The following is a 19159-nucleotide window of genomic DNA, read 5'->3' on the forward strand; positions in this document are numbered from 1 at the left end:
ACGAAAGCAAAGTGGTGCAGGTATGCCCATGTATGCAAGCTAAGCAGCAAATCGCCTGATCAAAAAGTCCCATCTCCAAGCTGATAGGAGCAACGACTCCCCGATCGTCACCAGCCATGATACCAAGCTTTCCTAGACACCTGTCAAAACGATACCAAGCATTCTCAAAAAAGCTTATCCCTCCACAAACCCTGACGCGCAAGCCACGATATTCCCGGCTCTCAGACCATCAGGCCCTTCAAAATGCCTCACCCCCCTTCCCTGTCCGGACGCAACGTGCCTCCCGAAAGCCTAATCAGTTTCGAAACCGACCCTACCTACCTATCACAGCCCCCGCAGCGTATATCGGACCATTTAGACCTGCGTCCATAACACCGCGGACCGGCGTAGACTCCGAAAGTCCAGTTCGCGAATAATTACAATTCTGGGTGAGTGCGTTTGGGAACACGAGATGGCTAGCGGGCAAGCGCCGATCGTGGTGCTGGGTTAGTGGCTGAGGTGACGACGCAAAAAGAGGCGCAGGTTTGTGGTTCAATTTCTTGACCAAAGCCGGTGTGTTAGGCGTGCTGGAAAGGGCCGTTGGGTAACCGGATGGGGAGCTTGGTAATTCGATGGGTTTGGGGTGAGATAGCGTGGATGATTAAGTACCACCGACCTTTTTCACATACGGTGCATACGACTTGAACATGGCAACGTGGATAAGACTCGCAAGTCTACCGCAAAATGCCTCACACATCATTTCACTAGCTTTTACGTCCACTAGCTCCTCCTCTCTTCTCCCTTGCCCTCCTCCCATACCACCAACCGCATCATCACTTCCACCCTTTCCCCAACATCTCATCCCATCCCCTTATTCTCAAGACCCAACTACACCCCCTCCATTGAACCCCATCAAAACAAGACCAACCCCCCGAACTCAGGCCCCAAAACCTAGTCCCGCAACACCGTATACCGCGTATAATATATCCACCGCAGAAGGAGCGGATTCGGCGTTATTTCTCCAAAGTGATCAACGCGAGGTTTCGTGCCAGTTGTGGCTTGTTTCCAAGCGGAGGGCGGGTGAAGCGTTAGTTAGGCTGTGCAACGCAACGCCGTTTCTGCCGGTGGGTTTGGAATATGGCGTTGGGTTCTATTGTGGGATAGGGGGACATGCGCCCGCATGCCTTCCCGTGCTCTCTTCGTTTGGGGCATCAGACAGCTTTGGGGAGACGTAGAGGGGATGTCGGTAAGCTGATAGCAATGACGATAACGATTTACATAGATATACATGCGATAATATCAGGTTTCCTTACTATCCCCTCTGCCATGCACGGAATCTGCTTTCAACCCCTCCTCCTCGACAACATCGGCCTTCACATTCGCTTCTCCTTCTCCTCCTTCTTCCCGCACACCATCGCCCTCTCTTGCGTCTTCTTCTTTAGTTTTCTCTTCCTGCCCCTCCTCCAACTCCTCCACACACTCTTCCTCTTCATCACCCTCCTCAACCCTCTCCAACCACCTCTCAACCTTGCACCTTCATTTCTCCTTATCCTCTCCATACCCCGTGATACCGCCCAACAGGCCACCCACACCCTTTCCTACACCACCCAGCGTACTGCTTACGCCACCAATCACATCGCCCTTGCCGAGCTTACTAACGCCGTCGCCGACGCCGCTGGTGATGCCGCCAACAGCGTTGTTAGCACCTTTGCCCACGTTGCCGACGACGCCGCCGACGGGACCGCCGACAGTGTTGCCCAGGCCAGCGAGCCCGTCGCCGACGGTGTTGCCGACGCCTTTGCCTACGCCTGTTACTGTGTTGCCTGTGGGGGTGTTAGTAGGGCATTCAGACGTATATGATAAGCGCATATCGACGTAGCGAAGTAAGAGCATGAGAAAGGGAAAAGGGGAACATACCAACACCACTGCTCGCCCCAGCAACAGTCCCCTTCGCATCACCCCTACCAATCGCCCCCGTCGTCTTACTAACCGTGCCCTGCAGCCCCTTGGTCGCAGACCCAACAGTGTAATACGCGTTATCCACCGCGCCCGTCGCCGTCTTACCCACATTATCGGTTACATGCTTGACCGGCTTGCCCACACCACCCGGCAACTTATCCAGTCCTTTGCCCGCATACCCCGTCACGCCACCAACCGTGTTATTCACACCCGTAGTCACAGAATCGGTAACGGTGTTCAAACCACCCGTCGTCGTCCCAACAGTCTTATTCAGCGTGCCCGTAGCCGTGTTAACACTTTTACCCACGATACCCGGCTGTTTCTTCGCGGTAGCGATGGTAGACTGAGGAGTAGGTTGGCCTGGAGCGGGATGAGCTAGTATTACGTCAAGAGGGGTTGGGTAGGTACCGTCGATGTTTACTTTGGTGGGCGCTGTGCCGTCGGGGTTTACCTTGGTGGGTGTGCGCTTGACGGGGCTTGCTTTCGCTGCCGGAGTGGTCTTTGCAACGGGAGAAGATGTTGCGGCGGCGCTTGTCTTCTTCACGGGCGCCTTGCTGACTGCGCTTGCGGGCTGCGATTGCGCGGCACCGGTTGTGGGGTTCTTGCGTATGGGCAGGGGCTTTGTGGTGCCGAGGGGGGTGCGTTGGCGGGCGGGCTTGGAGGCTTCGCTGACGGGTGTTTTGCCTGTCGTGACGGGCGTTTTCTTCACGGGTGTGGTGGTAGAGGCGGGTTTGCCTGCTGGAGCAGCGGTTACGGGCTTCTTTACTGGTGTTGAGGATGCTGCCGGGGTCGCTTTCACGGGCGTGGTCTTTGCTGGCGTTGAAGCCGACGCGCCCGCTGCATTGAGCTTCCTCGGTACTCTCTTCGCTGGTGCAGCAGCTGATCCTGCGGTATCCGTAGCTGTCGCAACAGGCTTCTTCACAGGGGTAGCTTTGGTAGCCGACGTCGCTGTCTTTGCCGGAGTCGTAGAAGCCGGCTTCGTCGCGGTCGATCCAGCGACTTTGGAAATGTTTCCAATACTTGCTGAGCGCGCATTAGCCCCCGTCCTTTACATCATCTACCAACATACATTGCAGCGCAGCATTCTGCTGCTTGAGTTGGTCCACGGCCGACATATCGAAATAACAACAACGTAAGCTTCAGGAAGTTGGTGCTGGAACGTCAAAGTATCGTAATGACAGCGAAAAGGGAGGACAGAATCTGGTAGTCTATGGTCCTGTACCAAGAAACCGCGTTCTAGACATCTTGAACGCGGCTCCGTCATACGTCATGCACGCTCCTCATCCCTGCTGTTGTGGAGGTACGAAACGGCCCAGGCTTGTGGAGATTCCTGTTTTTCGGACACGGGATGATCGCCGTTGCATGGGTTGGACCCTGACGTTGTGAGATTCGGAGCAACACCAAACTGGCATCTGTCAAACCTGACATCTTTCAAACAGCGCGCGAAGTTAGTGAGAGATGACGGAAGAACGTGAGTAATCTTGGAAGGGTCGATGGCTAGCTGGTGTGGTGAACTATGCCCAGCCGCGTTGACCATCAAGGCCATGCATCAACACCACAAAAGCAAAAGCAACAACAAAAGCACAGTGAAGACAAAGATTGTTTGAACATTTCATCATTCATGAAAACTACCCAGAGGCAAGTCTACGTAAGATACATTTCGGGATATCCATTACTCGTGATGCATAAAGTACCACCACTCTAAGACGCCATCGAAGATTAAGCTTCGTGTACCATGCAAGTGAGGTGTAGAAAGTGAAAGAAAGCCATGACACATGAAAGGGATATCAGAGCGCCGACCAAACTTTTCAAAACCAGTCAAGACGGGCGATGCGCTTAGTCGACCTCCTCCATGGCGCTCTCGCCAGCCGCTGCGGGTGCCTCGGCGGCTTCGGTCTTCTCTTGCTCGGTCTCGACCTCCTCGTCGACGTTCAGGCCGAGGGAGACAAGCTTGTGGATGCGCTCAGCGTACTGGACGGGCTCGTCAATGGTGAAACCAGAGACAAGGAGCGAGGTCTCGAAGAGAAGCAGGGTGATGGACTTGACGGTGCGGTCATCCTCACCATCGGCCTCGACCTTGCGCTTCAACTCCTTGATGATAGCGGACTTGGGCGAGATCTCGAAAGTCTTCTTGGAAGACATGTACGAGCTCATGGAGGTGTCACGGAGAGCCTGGGCCTTCATGATACGCTCCATGTTGGCTGACCAACCGAACTGGCCGGTACGGATAGCGCAAGGTGAGCCGACAAGCTTGTGGGAGACGACAACCTTCTCGACCTTGTCACCGAGGACAGTCTTGAGGCTCTTGGCGAGACCCTCGAACTCCTTCTCCTCGGCCTCACGCTCCTTCTTCTCCTCCTCGGACTCCTCAAGCTCGAAGTCCTTGGTGATGTCGACGAGCTTCTTGCCGTCGAACTCCTTGAGCTGAGTCATGGCGTACTCGTCAATGGGGTCAACAAGGAAGAGAACCTCGAAGCCCTTGTCCTTGAGGGTGTCGAGGAAGGGCGACTTCTGGACAGCCTTGAGCGACTCGCCGGTGATGTAGTACATCTGCTTCTGGTGCTCGGGCATGCGGGTGACGTAGTCGGTAAGCGAGGTCTGCTCCTCACCAGACTTGGTGGAGTTGAAGCGGAGCAGCTTGGCGAGGGAAGCGCGGTTCTGGGAGTCCTCGTGGATACCGAGCTTGATGTTCTTGCCAAAGGCAGAGTAGAACTTGTCGAACTGCTCACGGTCCTCGGCGATCTCGTTGAAGAGCTCGAGGGTCTTCTTGACAATGTTCTTGCGGATGACCTTCATGATCTTGTTCTGCTGAAGGGTCTCACGAGACAGGTTGAGGGGAAGGTCCTCAGAGTCGACAACACCCTTGACGAAGCTGAGCCACTCGGGGATCAGGTCGGTAGCGTCGTCAGTGATGAAGACACGGCGGACGTAGAGCTTGATGTTGTTCTTGGTCTTCTTGGTCTCGAACAGGTCGAAGGGAGCGCGCTTGGGAACGAAGAGGATGGCGCGGAACTCGAGCTGACCCTCAACGGAGAAGTGCTTGACGGCAAGGTGGTCCTCCCAGTCGTTGGAGAGGGACTTGTAGAATGAGGCATACTCCTCAGTGGTGATGTCCTGAGGGTTGCGAGTCCAGATGGGCTTCTGCTTGTTGAGCTCCTCCTCCTCGATCTTGGACTCCTTGACCTTCTTGGTCTTCTTCTCCTTCTTCTCCTCGTCGTCGTCGACCTCCTCGACCTTGGGCTTGTTGTCGTCGCCCTCGGTGGTCTCCTCGGCGGCGTCCTCATCCTCGACCTCCTTCTCGGTCTCCTTCAGGACGTGAAGGTAGATGGGGTATGAGATGAACTCGGAGTGCTTCTTGACGACCTCCTTGATCTTGGACTCGTTGAGGTAGTCCATCTGCTCATCCTTGAGGTGGAGGATGATCTTGGTGCCGCGGCCGATCTGCTCGCCCTCGGTGTCCTCGGTGATCTTGAAGGTGCCACCGGCGCTAGACTCCCAGACGTACTGCTCGTCATCGTTGTTCTTGGAGACGACGGTGACGCGGTCGGCGACGAGGTATGCGGAGTAGAAACCAACACCGAATTGACCAATCATGGAGATGTCGGCACCGGCTGACAGCGCCTCCATGAACTGCTTTGTGCCTGAGCGGGCAATCGTACCCAGGTTGTTGATGAGGTCGGCCTTGGTCATACCGATACCGCTATCTTGGATGGTGAGGGTCTTGGCCTCCTTGTTGGGGATGATGTCGATGCGGAGATCCTTGCCGCTGTCGAGCTTGCTTGGGTCTGAGAGGGCTTCATATCGGATCTTGTCGAGGGCGTCGGAGGCGTTGGAGATGAGTTCTCGCAGGAAGATCTCCTTGTTTGAGTAGACGGTGTTGATGATGAGGCCGAGCAGCTGAGAGATCTCAGCCTGGAACTCGAAGGTCTCCCCAGACATGGTGGCGGTTGTGTGGGTGTTGAGCTGTGGGAGAAGAGTCAGCCCGGGCTCAATGGTACTAGGCTGAAGTGACAGGCGAGTGGGCGAGTGTGGGGAAGACGTACAGTTAGGCGGGGTAGTTCGGTTGCTGAGCTCTTCTAATGCGCGTGGGTAAGAGCAAGCAGAGCGACGTCGATGTCTGTGTAGTGGCAGTGGGAGAGAGCAATTCGATGAAGAAAAAGTAGTGGGAGGAGTCGAGTTTGGGGCTGATATAGTCTTTGGTGGAGCTCGAGAATCTTCTAGACAGAGCGGCAGAAACGCAGAGAAGGCCGCGGCTAAGCCAATCACGGTGGGGCGCGCCTTCCAATTGCGCCTCACCGCCAAACGCGCCTTCCCCAGCAACGCCTAGTAGCGAGGGGCAGAACAATCGCGACGTTGTCGATGCACTCACACGTTGCTTGTCCCGCCGGCGACACCGCATAATTTACTTCTAGAAACCTCGCTTCTATTATTATCGTCGTCTCGATAGAGAGCACAAGCTTCCCCGGCGGCCGTCGCAGCTTCCCCTCACGAGCGCGCACAGAAGCTCAGAGCATCAGCCTCGCCTGGACAGTCTCGAGCACCTGGGCAGCCTTGTCCAGCCTTGCGCATTGCTAAACTTGCATAGCTGCCTACATACTCGCTCCGCCACAGCAATCGCTGCTGCTGCCTATCCCATCGACGTAGCAAACTGCAGCTCGTTTCGCCAAACATCACCATTGCCTTTGCCAGGTTTCGTCGCAAGCTCCGCGCGCTCACCTTCACCACCCGATACCGCCGCCTTTCACGACGCTCGAATAATAACGTTGGATGCGAGGTGGGAACTGTACGAAGGTAGGATGTAGCAATAACCAGGAGCGCCAAACATGGCTGGACTACAAGAGTGACATGATGTAAAGGTAGGTGCGGAGTCTATTGTCACAAGGACCCCAAGACCCTCAACTGCATTGGAGAACAAGGTAGGAGGGGTTCCCCCTAAATTACGAATACATACCGCCCATCAAAAAGGCTCCGTCTGCCAGAAATCCAAGTTCGTAGGCGCAACCTGACCCAAGAACGTCTCGTCAAACCCAAACCCATAAGAACCAATCAAATCATACATATTATACTCATTCCCCGCCGTCACATCCACACCCTCATCGTTGCGCGCCGTAGCCGCTTTGACAGGATCAAACACATGCGTAGTAGCAGGCGAAGCAGCCGGAAAGCCTCCCTGGGTCACAGACCCCGACGGCGTACCCGCAACATCCAGCCGTTTCAACAAATCGTTGATGCCCTGGACAATATGCGTAGTAATGTGTTTCTCGTTAAGATTCTCCGCTACTTTCGCTAGGAAAGAAGATGAGCGCCGCGATAGAGATAGGACTTGATTTATGTTGAAGTTGAGGCCTAGGCCAACGGGTTCGGTTGCCCACTCGGGCGATTGTACCTGTGCCATGCCGCCCCAGGTCTTTGCCATTTTCAACAGAAAAGTAGCGCAGAAAGCGACCATGGTGTGCGTGAAGATGGGTACTGCTGTCATGGCCTTGCGCAGATCAGGCTCCTCGAAGATTAGGGTGAGGGTGCTGGTTGCGGCCGTGATGGCGATGTTGGCTGCTTCGCGGCGGTCGTAGGAGAGTGATTCCGATGTGGCTGCGCTGGGCGGAGGGAGAGCACGTAGCGCGAGGGAGTTCAGTTGGAATCTGGCGAAGTGGTAGTATAGTACCACGCCTTTTGATGGGTAGGATCCGATGGATGGACTGTCAGCGGATCGGGCTTGCCATGCGAGCCGCCATTGTTCAATGGCGAAGTTGAAGAGGCGGAGTTGTTGGAAGTCGGGTTCCGTGAGTGGTTGCTCTGGATCGCTGCCGTAGGCAATGTATGCTTCTGTCAGGATCTTGAACAAAGTGACTTGCGCTCCCAGTCTGATGTCTCCTGGGGTCGTTTTGGGACTGTCGAGGAAATTCTCAATGTTCTTGATGGCAATGTCTTCGTGGACGATAGATGGTCGTCCATATGCGATGCTGAACTGCTTGTCGCAGACATACAATGCGTACCATAGACGCACGTTGTCGCGCTGGTCCTCGTGCCCTCGCATCAGCTTCTGGTACGACATATGCAGATTCATCTCCACGGCGTTCCTTACTGCCAGGCCGGCCAACTTCCAGCTCAGATTCGAGAGATAGAAAGCGGCGAGAGCCAGCGCGCGGATATCATCCAGATTCTGAGGCCGAGCGAGAAAGGCACTGTAGACCAATGAAACGAAGATGTTGTAACATTTCTGCAATGCTTCGTCTCGACCAGGCGTGTGTAGTGCTGAGATGGTAAGCACAGCCGCAGTGAGAAGAGTGGACTGGCGACGGACTGCATCCAGAGAGTCATACGGGAAAAGTACACCAGCCCAGAGATAAAGCCGAATGTCCTGCATATACCGTCTGAACAGATCCTCAGCTTCCGGTAACGACACAATGCCTTGAGCTATGAAGTCCTCCTCCACAGAGTTGGAATTGGGCTTCCATCGCACACTACTCCGAAGGTTCCGGATCCGGGTAAGGTCGTATAAACTCTTCATGGGCGCTGTCACCAAGCCAGACTCTTCTCCGGACTCGCGCTCAACAGAGGTATCTCTCGTCATATCCATGGGCGGTGGAACAACAAACGTCGCATGTCCGCTCTCCGACATGACGTTTGTCGGGCTGATGGTCATGGTGCGTCCTGCTGAATGCGGCGGCGTATCTTGACTAACTGGACTATCCAAACCAGGGAGTTTGTTGTGCTGCAGCAGACGCTGCACCGCAGAGCGCAGCTGCGACAACTCGGCTGTCGCATTTGATTTCCAACTGAAGTACTTAGCGATGGTGAAGAGAGCACGTGTGAAATTGACCTACGCCGCATCTTCATCCAGAAGCCGTTGATTCAAATTATAAGGAACGCATTCCGTTCCGCTGCGCAAACACTTTGCGCATTTTGCTTCATTGTCGACGGGCTCACATTTGATCTTGTGTCTTTTACACTCCGCACCTACAACAACATATTGTAAGAAAAAAAGAGAAGCAATGATGAAGTGGGGCGCGGTCCATGAACTTACAAGCTCTAATCCTCGGCGTTCGTGGTGCAGGTCGGCGCCCGTCCTCATGCTCCGCATCCTCACTCGGACGCTTCAGTGGAGACATATCCAAGGGGCCATGGCCATCGGAGCTGCAAGATGTAAAATAGTCGGAGATCTTTGCGATTTCACTTGCGGGCTTAGAACACCGCGCTTTCGTCGCTTTCGTGCTCGTGACGTGCTGAGATTATTTGGGAGGCTAGCCAGCCATCTTGAGCGGGATCTGGCGCTTTGCCGCATGCGGTGGCGGGGTGGGGTTGTCAGCTCGAGTCGAGCCGTGTGTGAACTGCGCGTGTTCCCCACTGGCTTGCCTTCTTGCTATTAACCTCCCTTTCTACCTGGTATAAAAGCCGATGGATAAATCCGGAAAATTTCAGGGATACGGTGGCTAGTATTTGTGGCAAGGCGCACGCTTGTAGAAAGCGACGTAGACGTTGGGGTGTCTTGAAGACGACTTCACAGTTCGAGACAGCTTCAGCTAGCTCATCCACGTACATCGTATGAACACTCTTTTTGCCATTGCCTATCTACAATGACCTCAATGGTGAGGTTCGAAGAAGCTGGCATTGATGGTATCACCAGCCTCGTCAACAGAATCCTAACCCATGTCACCACCACCAGAATCATCTTTGTCATCGTCGAAGAAGCCAACCATGTGGTTGATACTATCAAGGTAATGCTGTGGCCCTTCCATTTGTAGCTGGAGGCGTACAGTCCTGTGAATCACAAAACCATTGTGGCCGAGTTGATCACGTTGGGGGTTAGGAACGGCTTCGTCGGCTCCAGTTCTTACCGTTTGCCCAAACATGTCGTCAGAAATATGTGGACCGGCAGTGGAAGAAGCCTGCACACCTTCCCTCGCTCCAACCGGCACAATGCTACGGTTCAAAGCCGTGATCATGATGTTCTCGGCGATGGTGTTGGCCAAATCTATATCTTCGCGCGTGATGTAACCTGCGGCCAGCCCTTCCGCAAGGTCGCGAGCATCCAGGTAGCAGTCGATCGTAACTTCGTTAGCAAGCTCCGATGTACGTCTCTGCACAGTCTCGATCGCGCTTTCAAGCAGATTGCCCACGAGTGGACCGATTGTAATGACCTGATGCGGAGTGAGCATTGAGATGAATGCCTGGTTTCGTGCGCTGGTAATGAAATCCATGTCATCAGCTGAAAGAGGTCCTAGGTGAACGGTACCGTGTGCATGCGGGTCATGGCCTGGAAATGTAGTATACGTAGGAAGGTTGACAGGCTCTTGAGGTACACGTGCGCCACCGTAGCAAAGTGTACGATCGATAGGGCAAGTGTTTAGATGAGGATTACCGGACTTCCACCACGATTCGATGCAAGTCCGGTGGAAGAAGTGTTTGTCGCCACAGACCTTCGTAACGACTGCTTCCATGTCAGCCTGGCAATCTGTATTGGATGTATGTTCATCTGCTGGATCATAGACAGGAGGCGTGTCCTCTAATGACTCCTGGCAGATAGCACACTTCTCGCCAGAAGGCGAATAGCGAGCTTCGAGAGCGGTGGACAGCGTGAGAGTGTGTGGGTTGACAGTCATTGTTATGCGTTAGGACTGTGACGGGCTACGCCGATCATGAGAAGAAACACGATCCTGTTCACATGCCGCCGGGAAGGTCGTATTGTGAACGAAATAACATGAGTCGCGATCCGCCACATAGTATTTACCTACCGCTTCCTGTTATTTCACACGGTCTAGCCGGTCCTCAGTGGAGGTCATGTTATTCGATCATCGAGCAATTCGGATTGGGCGAATATTAAGGTGGTATGAATGTGTCGCACAGTAACTATAATTGCTTCAACATGTCAACCCAATTATGCATTCATGTACTAGGCGCAGGGAAAAGAAGGTATATACTCCTTTCCCTGTGGACCACAGTGTAAAAGGAGATGGCATGATGCAGTACGAGGCCGAGAATTATATTGCTTGCTCAGGTTCTGTAGGATAAGCAAGAAGAAGTTGTTTGTTTCAAGATGTTTGAAAAGTGACATGCTGAAAGAAAGGTGGTGTAAAGCTGGCGCCGCGGCCCAGAAGCGCGACAGGCCTAAGAGCTAACACGCTAGCGTTATTAGTCATCGGCGCGTCCCTCATGTGGCAGGCGTCATCCGGCACCAACGCTCCTTCATCGAACGCAGTCCGGATGCAATTCGTGCGCACACTCCCGACTACCCAGTTCAGGTACCATTTCTGCCTCCCAAAGTTCACTATCGCCGTGTTTAGCGGGGAGCTCGTGGAAAGCCATACTTGCCAACTGTGGAGTTGAATACAGCGCGTCGTGCGCTCCCTTGTCAGCTGCCAGCGCTGTATTTGGCTCCCGCATCCGCCTGGATCTCCGTACCAGAACCCATATGCACAATGCGCAAATCAATATCGCTGCCATGCAGCCAATGACGATCCCAGCTATCATACCACCCGAGAGGCCTGGCTCCTTAGCCGCTCCGGTATCACTATTCTTACCTGAGATCGTTACAATCTCAGGCTTTACGTCGTCCCATTTTGCTGCGCTGACATTGAATGTGCCAGCCTCGAAGTCAACGCCGATGTAGGCTTCTTGTAGGAACGCCCTGCCGATAGCATACTGGCTTTCGTTATCAGCTCTTCGAATCGGAAAATAGTTCGTCGCATTCGCAAATATTGGATACCCTGCCTGCAAGTCGAATGCCGCGTATGGAAATTGGACTATGGTAGTGTTGCCACCCGTGACGGCGTTGGTACCGACGGTGAACGCTAAGGTGGGATTGAGTTCCCGAAGTCGATCCCTGGCCGAATCTGTGAGGACATACCTCCCAGATCTTTCATGATACTCCAGGCCAAATGCAGATTCGAAGCGGTCGCAAACAGATTTAGGAAGCCACATGTCTGGAATGGACGAATCGATCGGGGCTAGTATCCGTTCGTTATCAACCATCGAAAGTGTTCCGTTCAGCGAATCGGTCACTATGATATCCTGGAGTCCGATTGTAAGAGCTCTGGACAGATCGGAATTGATGTCGACCGTCAAGGGTTCTGACGAGCGCGACAGGTCGTATCCTCCGAGAACGAGACTGGCGGGTATTCTGGTTTTGCGATACGAGGCACCAGCTTGATATCCATACGCTAGACTGGGTATATGGCCCTCATCTTTGAGAGCTGAGATCAAAGATGGCGAGCCGATTGTCTCCGAGAAGTTCAGTGGCAACGACGATAGTCCCATCTGACCGATCCAGAAACCGGGTGAGGCATAGGCGGTGATCGCTTGGCCCTCCATTGTGAAGTTGTCTAGTTCAACGCTGTCGAATCCTTGGAGGCCATTCCCGTTGATTTCGTGGATCCTTCCCATTCCGAGTTCATAAAGACCAATGGTCTTCCAGGTTGACGACATATTCGCTTGAAACCCAGGACTCAGACGTTGTTGAAAAGGCGTCACACCGCGAGAGTTGCCACACGAAGCCGAGCCATTTTGCAGCCTCATACATTCATCAGCGATAGGAAGCCAGATGTTTGCAGCTTGTGTTGCAGGCAACACGTTGAATGTCTGTGGTGGAGTTCCCACCTGAACGAGGAACCTATCATTGTCAGCAAAAGCATGGGCACACTTTCGCAACGTGCGAGAAGCATACGTCGACCAGCTTCCGTCATTACCAAACCAGCCCCCCGATGCTGAAAGTGAGAGCGCACCTGCCATATTGCGAAAAGCTCTAGGATGAGATGATCAACGCTGTTTTGCATGTGTCTGGGACTGAGCGGAAAGCAGGAGAAAAGTACTATGCCTGTACAGTTGAGCCTGTACTGGGCTGCAACCGAGCTTCCAACTTGCTGACTGTGTTCTTCCCTGCAATCAACGGTACAACCCGATGATTGGTAGGCTGTGCAGAACTACCCAATATGCTTCCTGCAGATGCAATCAAAGGTTATTGTATATTTCCAGATTAAGACAGTGCAGCGCACTCTGACCAACCACGAGCCGGATGCCGAGACTATGGTTGGGGCCAATTCGGAGGCTGAGCCACATCGCATAGCAGTCTCATCGTCAAGATTGGAATGGAATGGAGTGCATTATGTCCAACCTGGTCCCCTTAATACTCACCCTCGTCTTGACTAAAGACTCCTGTTCTCTTAACAAAATCAAGATAATAACTACTACCTGGCTCTCTTCAACATGTGGTGGTACCTGACCAGCACGCGTTCACCGTGTCGAATGAGAGTGGTCATGTTTGCTGCTTTGCTGCTTTCAGGTACCTTTCGCACTCGGATGGCAGTCTACATAAACAGCTGACTTATGGAATGCAGGTTCTCCTAGTGCCGCAAGCGTTGCTCGCTCTTCATCACCAGACTCAGAGTGTGCCGTGACAACGATCACAACGATCACTACAGAACTTGTTGAAACTGTTTCTGTCGTAGAAAGCGAAACAACTTTTACCTCAGTTTCGACAGTCAATTTGCCCCCTACTATCATTTATCATGTCACCCCGTTTAGTAACGGCACAACATTGACCAGAGTGGAGAAGATTGGAGGCACAGCTGATGTATCTTTCGAGAAGAGAGCAGCTGTCGCCAATACGGTCTCTTTCACGTAAGTCGCTCTCAGCTAAGCCAGCAGCTTGCTAATTCTCAATAGGACATCTCGTTATCTTAACAGCTCCGTTGCTACAACATCGAAGCCAACAGAGTCCCAGACAGGCTGCCTGGGACCAACTTACATCGAAACGAACACATACACATACACCGAGATCGTATTGCCGCCGACACGCACCGTAACGAATGTTGTAACAGTGATCGCCGCTTCAACACTATTTGACTACGACTATCTCGAACCAGCTACTTTTCAGCCGATTCTGGGAGAGCCCACGTACGCTTTCGACTCATGTTGTTGATGCCTATAGCTAACCAGAGAGAAGAATAACTAGTGAAGCTACGCTGTATCCCCGGCCTGTACCCACCAAAACCAAACCTTCGGATAACGTCCCTACTACACCGACTGATCAGCTGGGCACACCGGAGGTTTCGTCTGTAAGATTCACTGCTCCTGCATTACCTCAGGGTACGCCTCCAGGTAATCCGATGGCGACTTCTCGTGGCCCAGTAACACCAATACCAGGAGGACCTGTGCAGCCCCCAGGAGGGATAACTGCATTGCCCATTTATCCTCCGGTTACCACGATGGTCCCCAGTCCGAGTAAAGTGCAGACCATGTCTCTACCTGGCCTTGGCGCTATTGTAGTTGAGCCGTCTCACTCGGGTATCATGATAAGCGGTGCGGCAAGCATGATCATTCCTGGACAGCAGACCACCATCAACGACGTTACAATCTCATTCGATACTTCCGCTTCGTTCGTCGTCATAGATGGGACCGCGACGTTTGGACTTACTCCATCGACGCCGTCGACTCGACCAGCACCTGTGGTGATCGGTGGGACGACCGTCAACATTGTTGAGGTCGCTACGCGACTCCAGCCAGGCGAGGTGACCACTATAAACAACATACCGATCTCCAGAGACATTTCAGGCTCTTTTGTAGTCGTTGGCGGCACCCAGACGATTTCGCTACAGGAAACGACCCAATTACCAGGTCCATCTACAGTGATCATAGACGGGACGATCATCGATGTCAGCGAGCTTGCCTCGAAACTGGAGCCAGGCGAGGTGACCATTATCGGCACCATGACCATCTCACGCGACTCTTCCGCTTTGGTTGCTGGTACAACAACGATAGCGATAGGTGCAGCAGCAAGCAGTGTGGTCCTTGGGGGCACAACGATCTTTCCGGGTGCTCTTCCTTCTGGGTTCTCCTTCATTCCGGCGACTGATGGCGGAGGCTTGCTACTGTCGAATGGTCAAACCTTGATGCCTGGTGCCATGACAACGGTTGATGGTATCGAGGTTTCACTTACTCCCGGAGAAACACCTGTCGTCGTGGTTGAGGGATCGATGTCCATCACCGCATCTGTTACCGCGGATGGCAACGATGGCAACTTTATCAACAGCGGTAGCGGCGGATTCGGGCAGCCGACAAGCACCACCACAGGTGCACTAGCGGATTTCACCGGTGGTGCGATTGCGAGCGTTCATGGTGTATGGGATGCGCTGTGCACACTGGCTATGACAAGCTTGTTTTTCGGTATCGTGCAACGTTTGTTCTGATGTTATACACTAGTTCTCAGTATGCATTTAGGCTAGAAATCTGGAAATCGCAAGATTCTCCTGATAAATCTCCAATCATGGCATGGGTTCTGCAGTTGGGTGATACGTATACGTGCCCGTGGAGGCTGTTGATGGTGATGACGTAATTACGGGGTCCAACTTCCCGTGTTCAGCTCGCAAGGTTTACCACATTGGTCCTGCCTCAGCCTCCCGCGAACGCAGTCGAATCCTTCGCACGCGCAATGCTTACCACTAAGATGACTTTGGCATCATTGAGGACTGGTATACACGAATGCACTCATGCGATGCCTCCACCAGGGCGTAAGCCGCTCTTCGACGATGGAGTACTTACTGGTGTCGCCCCTGCTTTGGATGGCCAGAATAGTGCACTCCATATCCTCTCCTTGACACCATGACCACGCAGCCTCACCTAGAAGATGAAGCCTCTATATCGGAGACCAACGCGCAGCATGCAATGCTTCAACAAGCACAAGCTGCTGCTTCTGCCGTCCAGACTGAAACCGCAGGATCAACGAGACATGACTCTCCCTTGCAAACGACCGACCTCGTCACTCCAGATGCGACCGACGAAGAAGTTCCGCCTCCCCCATATGGCGACATCTATGGCGAGATTCGGAACGAAAAAGACGGCCTAGGCACCAGCGCAAGCGTCACCGAAGACGGCCGTGTCAACATCCGCATCAACCAGCTCAACCGACGTTTATCCCAAGTCTTTACTCCAGCTTTACGCGAACACGTTCAGAGTGTTCAAAATAGCAGCCCGCCTCCCCCTGCATACATCCCACCTTCATTAGGAGGTAAAGAAGGAGTTCCACCCCCAGCCCTGAATGTGGTTATCCAGGTTGTTGGCTCGCGCGGAGACGTGCAACCTTTCGTTGCTCTCGGGAAAGTCTTGAAAGAGACCTATGGCCATCGTGTTCGTTTGGCAACTCATCCTACTTTCAAGAAGTTTGTAGAAGAGAACGGCTTGGAGTTTTTCAGCATCGGTGGCGACCCCTCCCAGCTGATGGCTTTCATGGTCAAGAATCCTGGATTGATGCCCGGTTTCCGCAGTCTAGCAAGTGGAGATGTCGGCCGTCGAAGAAGAGATGTCGCGGAATACATTCAAGGCTGCTGGCGATCGTGCTACGAAACGGGTGATGGGATGTCCGACGACCACGGTTCAGATCGCTCCGCAAACGACGCCGGTTCTTTCCCTTTCGTCGCGGATTGTATCATTGCCAACCCACCAAGCTTTGCGCATATTCATTGCGCAGAGAAGCTGGGAATACCCCTTCATATCATGTTCACCATGCCATATTCTCCTACCCAGGCCTTTCCCCACCCTCTGGCGAACATTCAATCTTCTAATGCTGATACTCAACTCACCAACTACATCAGCTACGCTATGATCGAAGCCCTCTCATGGCAAGGCTTAGGCGACATCATCAACCGGTTTCGCGCCAAGTGCCTCGGCCTAGAGCCCGTGAGTATGATCTGGGCCCCAGGAATGCTCCAGCGCCTCAAAGTTCCTCATACATACTGCTGGTCTCCAGCTCTTATTCCGAAACCAAAAGATTGGGGTTCTCATATATCCATCTCTGGTTTCTACTTCTTGAATCTGGCCTCTAATTACACTCCTACGCCTGAGCTACAGAAATTCCTTGATGATGGACCACCGCCGGTGTACATTGGATTCGGAAGTATCGTTTTGGACGATCCGAATGCCATGACCGAACTAATCTTCGAGGCCACGAAAATGATTGCAGGCGGAAGACGTGTACTGCTTTCCAAGGGCTGGGGAGGTATGGGGGCCGAGGAACTTCGTGTTCCTGAAAATGTCTTTATGCTGGGCAATGTGCCGCATGACTGGCTTTTCAAGCACGTCGAATGCGTCGTTCATCATGGTGGCGCGGGGACTACAGCGGCAGGCATCGCGGCAGGTAAGTTCTTCGCCTACAGAACTAACACCGACCGAAAGCTGACTTGTATCTCTAATCCAGGCCGACCTACGTTGGTGATTCCTTTCTTCGGCGACCAACCTTTCTGGGGAGCAATGATCGCTCGAGCTGGTGCCGGTCCCGATCCAATTCCCTACCGGCAACTCACATCGGACAAATTAGCAGATGCTATCAACTTTTGCTTAAAGCCCGAAAGTCTCGAACGTGCCAAAGATCTTGCAAGCAAGATCGCTACGGAGCGCGGCAGCGATATGGGCGCTCAATCATTCCACCAGTATCTCGACCCCGACCGACTTCGTTGCAACCTTGCACCATCTCGAGTAGCTGTATGGCGCATTAAACGCACTCAAATCAGACTTAGCGCTTTTGCCGCCTGCACATTGGCCAATGCCGGTCTTTTGGATTTCCATGACCTCAAGCTCTTTAGGGCACAGGAGTATGAGACCGATGAAGGCCCTCTGGAGCCTATATCTGGATTCGGTATGGGGATACTTAGGACGTTGGGCAGCATGAGTATGGGCATAGCTGAAATGCCTTCAGAGACGGCGAAGGCAGTTCAAGCTCCTTTCGGACCTAGCAGACAGCAGTCTGACACTTCAGTACGGAACGCCGCAAAGAGGAGCGAGCCGTCGCTATTAGGAGAGAGCTCCACTTCATCAAGCTCACAACAACACCCCCATTCCAGTGCAATGGAGCGGAAACCGCTTGCCCGCTCTCAGACCACCCCCAACCTCCCCACTCCGGCATCTCGGACTCCCAGCGTAGCATCCAGCTCCAGCAAAGACAATGACATGCTGCGCCCCACTGGCCTACGAACAAGCAGAGGCTTCGGACGCATCGTAAAAGCCGGCGTCCAATCCCCCATGGAACTATCCGTCGGCATAACAAAAGGCTTCCACAACGCGCCCAAGCTCTGGAACGACACCACCGTGCGCCCCCAAGAAAAAGTCTCTGACCTAAAATCTGGCATGGTAGCTATAGGCCGCGAATTCGGTTTCGGCTGGTACGACGGCGTCACCGGCCTCTTTACACAGCCCTGGAAGGGTGCTCAGAAAGAAGGCGCTAGTGGTTTCTTCAAGGGCGTAGGAAAGGGGATTGGGGGGTTCATAGCTAAACCGGGGGCGGCGCTGTTTGGGATACCGAGTCATATGATGAAGGGGGTGCATAAGGAGGTGCAGAAGAGGTTTGGGAGTAGTGTGCAGACGTACATTGTTACGAGTAGGACGGCGCAGGGGTATCAGGAGTGGGTGCAAAGTGGGGAGGAGGAGAAGGAGGATGTTGTTGAGAGGTGGGGGTTGATTCAGAAGTATTTGAAGAAGAAAGATGGGCTTGATGAGATGATGAAGGATGTGCTTGATGCGCAGCGGAAGGAGATGGCGGTTGATGAGTCTACTGCGGATTCAGTCCGGTCTGCGGATGCTTCTATCCAAGATCTTGAAAGTGCCACACTCACCTCGGAGTACAATTCGCATACTACGGGTACCGAACCTGAAGTACCGCTCGGAGCGGCGGAGACCAGCGGGTCTATCCATCAGCCAGTACAAGATACGCCGCGCGCAGGCGCTGAAGCAGAATCCAGTGAGGAACTACTCCAGGCGATGGCTTCCAGCGAAGTCGAAGCGCAGCAACACTCAAGAGAAGCCCTGGAATACGAAAAGCAGCTGAAGCAAGCCATGGCGCAAAGTCTGAAGGAACAGCGTCAGATGAACGAAGACAATGGATGGGAAGATCTCGATAGGGGGCGAGCAGGAACATCAGAGCAAATGGCAGCTACAACGAGTGATGGATCGCCAGGCGCCCATCGACCCCCTTCGTATGACCTGGGTCATCTTGCAGGTACAACGCAAGGTGAGTTCCAGGCGCAGCACCGAGGAGAGAAGACGATGGAGGAAAAGACGGAAGAAGAGATTGTGATGGCGTACGTCAAGAAGCAAAGTCTTTTGGAGGCGCATCATCAGAGTAAGGGCAAAGGGCGGGCTTCGACTGCGGAGAGTGGGGATGAGGAAGAGTTGCAGAAGGCGCTGAGCTTGAGTATGCAGGCGCATGGGTGAGATGTGAAAGAATATGAACAGGCTTGTT

The 19159-nt window shown here is 53.4% G+C and overlaps 7 protein-coding genes across 7 annotated transcripts; 2 read left to right on the top strand and 5 right to left on the bottom strand.

The window, feature by feature from the left end:
- Positions 1 to 1515: 1515 nt before the first annotated feature.
- On the bottom strand, positions 1516 to 3053 carry J4E86_007309 (uncharacterized protein; the record flags this gene model as incomplete). Its single annotated transcript, XM_051447831.1, has 3 exons — positions 1516 to 1802; positions 1897 to 2961; positions 3008 to 3053. 3 exons carry the CDS (start codon positions 3051 to 3053, stop codon positions 1516 to 1518), a joined length of 1398 nt encoding a protein of 465 aa, XP_051300769.1.
- Positions 3054 to 3774: 721 nt separating this feature from the next.
- On the bottom strand, positions 3775 to 5877 carry HSP90 (heat shock protein 90; the record flags this gene model as incomplete). The annotated part of the gene is made up of 1 exon (XM_051447832.1): positions 3775 to 5877. The coding sequence occupies one exon, from the start codon at positions 5875 to 5877 to the stop codon at positions 3775 to 3777; it is 2103 nt and encodes a 700-aa protein (XP_051300770.1).
- Positions 5878 to 6895: 1018 nt separating this feature from the next.
- On the bottom strand, positions 6896 to 8581 carry J4E86_007311 (uncharacterized protein; the record flags this gene model as incomplete). The annotated part of the gene is made up of 1 exon (XM_051447833.1): positions 6896 to 8581. One exon carries the CDS (start codon positions 8579 to 8581, stop codon positions 6896 to 6898), a length of 1686 nt encoding a protein of 561 aa, XP_051300771.1.
- Positions 8582 to 9578: 997 nt separating this feature from the next.
- On the bottom strand, positions 9579 to 10538 carry J4E86_007312 (uncharacterized protein; the record flags this gene model as incomplete). The annotated part of the gene is made up of 2 exons (XM_051447834.1): positions 9579 to 9680; positions 9774 to 10538. The coding sequence occupies 2 exons, from the start codon at positions 10536 to 10538 to the stop codon at positions 9579 to 9581; spliced, it is 867 nt and encodes a 288-aa protein (XP_051300772.1).
- A 677-nt stretch (positions 10539 to 11215) lies between these two features.
- J4E86_007313 (uncharacterized protein) lies at positions 11216 to 12360 on the bottom strand (the record flags this gene model as incomplete). Its single annotated transcript, XM_051447835.1, has 2 exons — positions 11216 to 11250; positions 11409 to 12360. The coding sequence occupies 2 exons, from the start codon at positions 12358 to 12360 to the stop codon at positions 11216 to 11218; spliced, it is 987 nt and encodes a 328-aa protein (XP_051300773.1).
- A 1778-nt stretch (positions 12361 to 14138) lies between these two features.
- On the top strand, positions 14139 to 15119 carry J4E86_007314 (uncharacterized protein; the record flags this gene model as incomplete). The annotated part of the gene is made up of 1 exon (XM_051447836.1): positions 14139 to 15119. The coding sequence occupies one exon, from the start codon at positions 14139 to 14141 to the stop codon at positions 15117 to 15119; it is 981 nt and encodes a 326-aa protein (XP_051300774.1).
- Positions 15120 to 15531: 412 nt separating this feature from the next.
- On the top strand, positions 15532 to 19131 carry J4E86_007315 (uncharacterized protein; the record flags this gene model as incomplete). Its single annotated transcript, XM_051447837.1, has 1 exon — positions 15532 to 19131. One exon carries the CDS (start codon positions 15532 to 15534, stop codon positions 19129 to 19131), a length of 3600 nt encoding a protein of 1199 aa, XP_051300775.1.
- Positions 19132 to 19159: the final 28 nt, after the last annotated feature.

Source organism: Alternaria arbusti, assembly GCF_024043155.1.
Source record: "Alternaria arbusti strain BMP 1465 chromosome Unknown scaffold_10, whole genome shotgun sequence".
In the NCBI taxonomy this organism is placed as follows: domain Eukaryota; kingdom Fungi; phylum Ascomycota; class Dothideomycetes; order Pleosporales; family Pleosporaceae; genus Alternaria; species Alternaria arbusti.